General features: G+C 29.9%; 1 protein-coding gene across 1 annotated transcript; it reads right to left on the reverse strand.

Annotated features, from left to right (window-relative positions):
* Positions 1–4: 4 nt before the first annotated feature.
* LOC105787878 (probable WRKY transcription factor 51) lies at positions 5–3,716 on the reverse strand. Its single transcript, XM_012614470.2, has 3 exons — positions 3,436–3,716; positions 3,201–3,347; positions 5–521 (listed from the first exon to the last, which is right to left on the reverse strand). The coding sequence occupies exons 1-3, from the start codon at positions 3,714–3,716 to the stop codon at positions 317–319; spliced, it is 633 nt and encodes a 210-aa protein (XP_012469924.1). The 3' UTR covers positions 5–316.
* Between the last annotated feature and the right edge of the window lie 5,315 nt (positions 3,717–9,031).

The following is a 9,031-nucleotide window of genomic DNA, read 5'->3' on the forward strand; positions in this document are numbered from 1 at the left end:
AAAGTACTAATAATTTCTTTTATTATTAATATATACCATTTAAAAAAAAAGAAAGAGAAAGTAGTTCTGAGTTCTGATAATTAACAGAGATGGAAATTACAACGACAACAACAAAGACGACGGATAGTCAATCCACTAGCTTTGGCCCGACTGTATTTTAACTAAGTCAGCCCGGAAAATGCATAGTGGGAAAATTAGTGTCAACTAAAAAGTAATAGCTCACCATTTTAGGCAACACCATAAGGCAAAGAAGCAGATATATAATTCTAAGGATAATATATATATATGTATGTATGTATGTATATAAGTTTTCTTTTCATGTAGAAGAAGAAGAAGGAGGAGAAGCTTGAAAGGTCCAAGCATTAGGAGCCATAATGGACATTTGGTTGTAGTAAACCATGGATGGGGTCTCATGATTGTGAACTCCTTCATATGTAGTTACCACATAACTTTGGTCCTTTACGTCCCTTTCTATCCTCTTCTTCACATTGCATCCTACACTTGAACATTTATAATAGTTCCTGCATTAACCAAATTTATAGTTGGCACCATGTCTTTCATTATCAACCATTAAAACAATCCAAAACATACACATACACATACATGTATATATATATATATATATATATATACCTTCCCATAAGTTCTACCCTTATTGTCTATACTTAAAAATCGGACTTAAAACTTTCAAAATAGAATCTCAAGAATATAATTTCTATGCTTTTAGTGTCTAATTGAAGTTTTTATTTGAAGCCAAGTGCCAAATAAAAGTATATGCCTCCATGCTGATGAAATGATCATCAGCATCTATATAAATTAGTGGTAATTTTATATCCTTTTATTTTTAAGTAACCTACGTTTTTTGTCACTTAATTATAAGAAGTTAAAACATGACTACTCAACCATTTAATTTTGTCTTTTTTTTACACCACTAACTAACGTAAAAATGAAAATACCCAAAATCCAAGAAAGTTTAGTGACAAAAAAGACAAAATGTAATAATTGAGTAATCATTTTGTAACTTTTCATAGTTGAGTAATAAAAAAACCCTAATTAAATAAATATTAATATAGTTTACCCATTTATCTTTTGACACATATATAATAATTCTTTTAAAATATCTAATATATATCTATATATCCTGACCTGAATAAAAATAAAAGGAGAATAAGAATCTATACTTAATGGATTGATAGGTACTGCAATTTTTAAAACTAGTGTTTAATACATTATGAGTGAAAAGTTCTTATATCCTAATTTCTTAATACTTTTATTTTTTTACTACACCTCATATGAGATAAATGTCACCATTTCAACTCTATTTCTAAAATTTTCACTCACAATAGATTAAATAAGTTTTCAATTTTTAAACACAACTTTTCAACTCCATTGTCTAAATAAATTTTTTTTTAAATCTAATTGAATTGGTCGGTTGTATTGAAAATTGGTAGGGGTACTTGTTCGAAATATGCTTTTGAATAGGTTAGATTAGGGACTAATACAAAGCGGCTAAAAGTTGATTGAACCCGCTAAAAACCAATAGAACCGACGATCGAACTAGTTGAACTAGAATTTTTAAAAATTTTTGAATTTTTAATAATTTTTTAATCGAATCGATTGGACTGACAAACCGATAACTTGACCGATTCAACTACCGATCTAGTTTTAAAAACATTAGCAATTTCTATATTAGAATTTTCCTAAAGTTTAAAAATTTTAAAACAAGTCAACATCGCAATAGTATAAATGTTTATATAGATTAATTTATTATATATTTGGGTAGTAGTAATTGTTTATTAGTTATCTGCTCATATAAAGAATTCATGTGAACCACAAGTTGAATAACTTAATAAATAATTGCATCTATAAACAATGGAAGTGTTGACATCTTGACTTAAACATTTTTAATTAAGCCATTAACTTAAAATTTTGAAGTTGAATTCAAAAACACGATTACAAGAACATCTAAATTAATAATCCAATGATAAATATATATATATATATATTATCTTCTACTCTAATAAGATATTATATACTTATATTGAGGTATGATATATTTATGTTAATTGACATTTTAATATAAAATTTATTACCATTCTATTTATAATATATATTTGAACAAACATAATATATATAAAATGAGAAGCAAAATCAGATAACAAAGAAATTGAAGTGGGGGAAACTTTGATTGTAGCTAAGCAATTATTTTGCTTTTATGTGGTCCAGATTAAGCATTTAAATTTCGATAAAAGCTGTCGAGTAGTCTTTTCACAGCTTCCATGGTTGTCCATGGCTGCCTTAGCCAGCCACCATACCCCAAGAAAAACTATATATGTTCAAAATAACCTAAGGATATAATTAAGCCATGCAAAGTTAATTAATTAATAAAGTGCCTAAACCCAACTCCTTTCTGTCTTTCTCTTTGTCCATATATAAACATGTTCCTAAATTAAAAAATGCAAATATAATTGCGGCTAAAGAATAAAGATAGATAATACAGTAGCTGCTACTACTGTGGGTGTGAGCACGTGATGATGATAACGCAGCAGCCCACAGTGTTTGTACGTGGATTGATCGGTGGTGCCTCTTGCACTTGCATTCTACTTCAACTATGAAGGCTATTGGCGAAATATATAATTAGGCTGATGGGGCAATATTTTTCCCACTTTTGCCCCACTTTTTGGATTATAGTTCACTACTATCCTATTCCGTATAGGATGTGATGGGTATTGGTTCATCCCTTTGAGTGCAAAACTATATGCTTATTGAGGGAAATATCAAGAAAAACGAATGAGAAAGGCAATGAAATGGTATACTATTTATTAACCCTATTGCTGCAATGATTGAAAAATATAAACTAGTAGAATAATATATATATATTATATATATATCATAAGCCCACATGCTGCTTCAGTTTTATGATTTAAAAAAAAAAATCCAAATTCATTGTTTTGAGACATTGGGTTTTTTGTTTTTCATGCCTGAATATAATTATTTCTATATCATCACGAGGAAGAAAATGAAGTTAATTTATCAAGTTGGAAGTATATATGTATATATAATATAAAACACCATGGATATGTATGGGGTCCCGCGGCTCAATATTGAAAACCATGAGTGGTTCCAATATCAGTGAAACCAGTTTTTCATGCAATATAACAACATCAACCCAAAAAGATTAAAATAATAATAATAATTACCTTGGATTGGGGCTGTTCTTGATGGATTTTTTCCCATATTTCCTCCATTTGTATCCATCATCGGTCACCTCCATCTCTGATTTCATTCTAAACGCAACTCGTACCCCCAGTTCCGATTTGTTTTTCCCCACTCCATTTTTGCATTTTCTGCAAAAAGAAATTCAACCTATTAAGTAAAAAAAAAGAAGAAAAATTTCCATTGAGGGAAGTTAAAGACATATATAATATCACTTGCCTGTTACTATTTTTTGATGTTGCACCACTAAGTTCAGTAGCTGCAGCCATGCCTTTCTCCGACGACACCATACTCTGCGACGATGTATCGTCGTCGAAGATACTGCCGTCAAGATCGAGATAATCGGAGACCTCAAAATCGGGCATGGGATTGACGTTTTCAGGGAAGAAAGTGTAATTAGGGTTAGAGTTAGGGTTTTGATGAGAAAAGTCCATTTTTAAGGAAAATCTGGACTTTTGGTCTTTGATAGAGTTTTGTAGGGAAGGAAGCTTGTTATGCATAGCTGCAATCCATTTTATACTTTTTTTACTTTTATTTTTTTTAATATCTAAAATAACAAATTTTATCCCTTTATTATTTTTTTCCTTCTAATTTTAAATTTTATGAGCAGATGCTTCATGGATATTTCCTGGAGCTATGCAGCGAAGATTCTTCAGTGGTGCCACGTGTTGGGAACGGCCTAGTGACGTCATATAGGTGACGTAAGGCCTTACTTTATTGCATTATATGGGACCACTTGTACTGTGAGGGAACCATTGCTTTTGGTAGGCGGAAACCATTGTTTTGGGAGAGACACTATCGTGTGTAAGATGATTACACCATAAATTTTTATCTACATTTTACGTGGCGCTTATTGGCTGGATTAATTAAATCTTTGATCAAGAATAACATTTATCTCCAATGATTAATTGCTTAATTAGCTTATCAAACACTTTAATAACTTCTCTTATAAAATTCCTAATTAAATTGGTAATGAAAATCAATACAGAAAAACATTAAAAAAACAAAAAATATATTATAAATGCATTCCTATTTTTTTTTATGTATCTATTGAAGTGAGTCCAATAATTAACCATTCGCATTTAGTATGTCCACTAAAGGGGTAGATGCTAGCCATGAGTTTTAAAACTACTCCATATCTAGGGCGAAGATTGAATCCTCAACCACTGATTAAGGTAAGAGAGAATGCATTTATATTTTTGAATTAATGTATGCATTTTTTTCTTAGCTGAAAAATATAGATATCAATTACAAAGATTAATTAGTGTCATTACAAACAAGCTTTATAGTCTTCCTGTATTGGCAACGAAGTAGATCAAAGATAGCAGATCTTGTCTTCCTATATTGGTAGCGAAGTAGATCAAGATAATGAGATCTTGTCTTCTGTCTTGGCGTAAGTAGATCAAAGATAGCAGATCTTGTCTTCCTATATTGGTAGCGAAGTAGATCAAGATAATGATCTTGTCTTCTGTATTGGCAACAAAGTAGATCGAAAATGAGATCTTATCTTCCCATTAGCGCCAAGTAGACCAAGATGTAAGTAACCAATCCTATCTCCCTGAAGTTGCAGTGGAGCGGGTTAAAACCACAGATCTTATCTCTCTGAAGTTGCAGTAGAGCAGATCGCATCCAATCTCATCACCCCGAGGTTGCAGTGGAGCAGATTGAATAAGCCAATCTTATCTCCCTGAGGTTGTAGTGGAACAGATTGAAGAAACCAATCCTATCTCCCTGAAGTTGCAGTGGAGTGGATCAGAATGATGGATCTCATATATCTGAAGTTGTAGTCGAGCAGATCGCATTAGACTTATTTTTAAAGTTGCAGCGGAACAAGTTGAAGCTACAAGTCTTATCTTCCTGAATTTGAAGTGGAGCAGACTAAAGATAACAAAATTTTGTTCTTTTGAGAAGCTACAAGGTACAAATCCTATCTCCCTGACGTTGTAGTGGAATGGATCGAAGCATCAATTCCTATACCTCTGAAGAGGCAGTGGACTGGAATAAGCTACTTGAAGAAGACGAGCACTCAAAGAAGTCAAAACCCAGAAAGACTGAGCAAAATTGGTCCTTTTATAATCTTTACTCCATTCTCGTTACACGACAATGAGCAAAGAGGGGCAGCTGCAATCTTAGATATGATATGCAATCTTAGAAGATATGATTTTGTAATCTTAGAGATTTAATTTGTAGATACCCTTTAATCTTAGCCGTTGATGTAATTGATCTGTACCGTTGGATTTTGGGAGGCTCAACTATAAATAGATGCCTCTCCCTTCATTGTAAAAGACTTGAGTTTGGAGCAATAATAATTCTTAAGAGCATTCACTCAAATTTCTCCTATCTTGTGTTCTTATTTTCTGTGGCTTGTTCTTAATTTGTTCTTCGTTCATCTTCGTTTCTTTTTAATTTGCTTTCATTTGAGTTGGATTTTGGTGGAGGAATTTCGTTGAATCTTCATATTGTGAGAGTTAGGTTGACTTAAGCGTTTTTTTTAACCTTTTTTATTTATCCATTTAATTGTTTAATCATTAATTATTCTTTTACTTTTATTCGTTTATTTATCCATCAACTTTCTTATTTACATATTGTTCATTCATTTAACCATTCTTATCATTCTTTTATTTTCTTCCATTAATTATATACTTTATTTGTTTTTAATATTATGTACGTTGTTTAATTTTTAAAACTCGTGTTATAAATCATCCATTTTAAATTGTTTGATTATTTGCTTTAAATTTTTTTCCATATATTATCATTGCAATTTTTTTTATACTATCTATTTTATATACCATTTATTTTTAAGATGTTTTGTGTATAACTTGTTCTAAATTCCTTATTACACAATATTTATTTTAAACTCATTTATATATTATTTCTTTATATATTACCTATTTTCATTTTATATATTATTTATTCCAAACTTATACATATATTACCTTTTTTATATGTAATTTATTTATTGATTTGTATATTGTTGATTTCAAATTTCTTTTTCCTTATTATTCATTTTCAAATTCATTATTTTTAAATTTTTTACATTTTATTTTGCCTTATATTTTTTATACTCTTTGTTTTAAATTCATTGGTCTTTGATTATTGATGCTAATATTTAAATAATTGCCATTATGTGTTTTATAAATTGTTTATTTGTATTTTCATATTGCCGTTTTTATTATCAAAGTTTTTACGCATCGTTTTAATATTGAGTCAATTTTTCCCAATTTTAAAAAAGAAAACTTTTAAAAATAAGGCAATATTTGGTACTTTGGAGCTTTGAGAAAATCGTGCCCTAACTTACTGGGTTTTAATTTTTTTGATCCAAATAGCTGAATATCCTTTTGAAAATTTAATGCATGAGACAAGCTTAGTTTCGAAGGTTAAAATGTCGCATCCTAACGTACTGGATGTGACATCTTATTACTTCAGGACAAGGAGGTCTTAACATCAAATTCGATTTATTCAGATTTTTAAAGAGGATCGTATTTTAAAATCTTTTCAAATTTTCGACATTAGGACGTTAATTAATCAATTAGCTAGGTACCAATTTTTAGGCGTTACGAGGGTGCTAATCCTTACTCGTGCATAACCGACTCCCGAGCTCGTTTTCTCGAATTTTGTAAACCAAAATCATTATTTTAATAAATCAAAATGTTTTATTAAAATGATTAATCTCAAGGTGATCCGATCACACCTCGAAAAAAGATTGGTGGCGACTTCATTTTCGTTTTAAAAGTCGAGCCCGTTTTTCAAAATAAAAATGGTTTCGACAGCTTGGCGACTCCACTTTCGTTTTAAAAGTCGACCCCGTTTTTCAAAATAAAAATGGTTTCGACACAAATTAATAAAAATAAATAATTTAATAATTTATATACAATAAATTAGGAAAAATAACATTTCAGGTTTATGTATTTATCAACAACCATTCAATTTTCAAAAATACAATCACCAAATTATAACAAAATTAAAATAAAAATTAATTTAAGTAAAATAATGGAATTCATAATTAAATTTTTACAAAGTTAATCATTAATTTAGGCTTAACCTCAAAGTTCAATTACAAAAGTAAATTTCAAAAGGAAAAAAATGGACAAGTGTCAAAAATTGTAAATGGGGCATAAATAGAGGCATACTGCAAATTAATCTACACTTAACCTCACAAAATGATTCTATTATTTAAAATTATAAAGTTGATAAATAATTAAAAAAGAGATTAATTTTAAAAATTATATTAATTTTTCAAATATTATTATATAAAATTAATAAAATCCCAGGTAAGAAATATCATTGTTTTAAACCTCATAACCAACTCACATCATTCATAAAAAATTAGTAATTGATCACTTGACCAAGTAAATTGTTTGAAAGTAAAAACAATTTATTAGGTGTTGTGAAGTGATGAAATTAAAATAGACATTTCAACACCATTAATATTTTAAAAGTTGACATAATCAATAAATTAGTAATTTATTACCAAAATGTGACATCGCTGATTACTTTGGGGTCAAACTGTTGTGTTATATATCAATAAACATTTATAAGGGTTCCCATTTCACCACGTTTTTAAATATATATTCCATCAACATTGATACATGAGTTCTGTCATCTTGTACTTGGCCATTCCACTAGATGAGTCCTTTAAAAGATTTATGATGACAATTACATTTTATAAAAATTGTGAATGATAATTACTTAACCATCATCTATTTTTACTTTAATTTCTCTTTTTTTAAAAACTTTAATTTCATTTAACAATAACAAAAAAATGAGTCCATCTACTTTTTTTTGGTCCAAACTAATGTATCCATCACCCACAGGAATGACTAATCCCCTTGCGTCAATGCTCTCTGAATAAGTAAACAATTGGTCACGAAATGTGCTCCACCACTATGAGTAGGGATCGAACCCCCGATCACATGGCAATTTCATGTCACACCTTATGGCTAATCCATCTGTTTTTAATTCTAGGAATTTAATCTCTCCTACTCTTTTGATTTAATAATTAAAGTCTAGTTAATAGCATGGCTATAAAAAGCCAAATAAACAATAAGGGTTTCTAGTTCTAAATCAAGAATTGTAATAGCAGAGTAAAAGTCAATAATTTTCATTTTGGCTACATAACTTCCACACAATCATAATTTTTTTTTTTGATTAATAGAAGTGGTATAAATTAAATTGTTGAAATTAAAATTAGATGGAGTAAAGCAGAATTAGACTTTTTTCCACTTTATAAATTGGATATCAGATTTGATTAATTGACACCACACCACACCACCTTGAATACGTCAATTTATAGTCAAAATCAGATTCTAAGGTCAATCCAGCATGAGGGGTCACACCAAGCCATGACATGAAGAGGCAGTAACAAGGAAAATCCAACGAAATATGATTAATTAATAGGAATAAACACCATTTTCAATTGATTTATTTTTAATTACCATGTTTTGGCTTTTTGAATTTGTCTGTTTGGGTGTAAAGGGGTATGTGTGAAAGTGCAAGGAAATGACTTCAAGATAAGATCTTGACCTTCTAATTCTGCCAGTCCATGGAGAAATTGGGGCTGTCGAAGAAGGATACAAGGAAGCTTCATTTGACAGCACTGACAGTATTTGGCTGGAAAATTTTTAGAAGATTTTTACCACTAATTTGCTTTTCAGTGATTTTGACCTTCCAGAACTGATGAGATTAACATTAATTTGGCTTTTGCTTTGGTCAAACCAATCTTTTTGATGATAACTACTATACGTAGTTGCCTAGCAACTCCCCTTTTACGTTTTCATTTTAATATTTCATCTTTGTCCCATTCAAATGCAAGAAA

This window comes from Gossypium raimondii, chromosome 2 (genome assembly GCF_025698545.1).
Source record: "Gossypium raimondii isolate GPD5lz chromosome 2, ASM2569854v1, whole genome shotgun sequence".
NCBI classification, from domain to species: Eukaryota; Viridiplantae; Streptophyta; class Magnoliopsida; order Malvales; family Malvaceae; genus Gossypium; species Gossypium raimondii.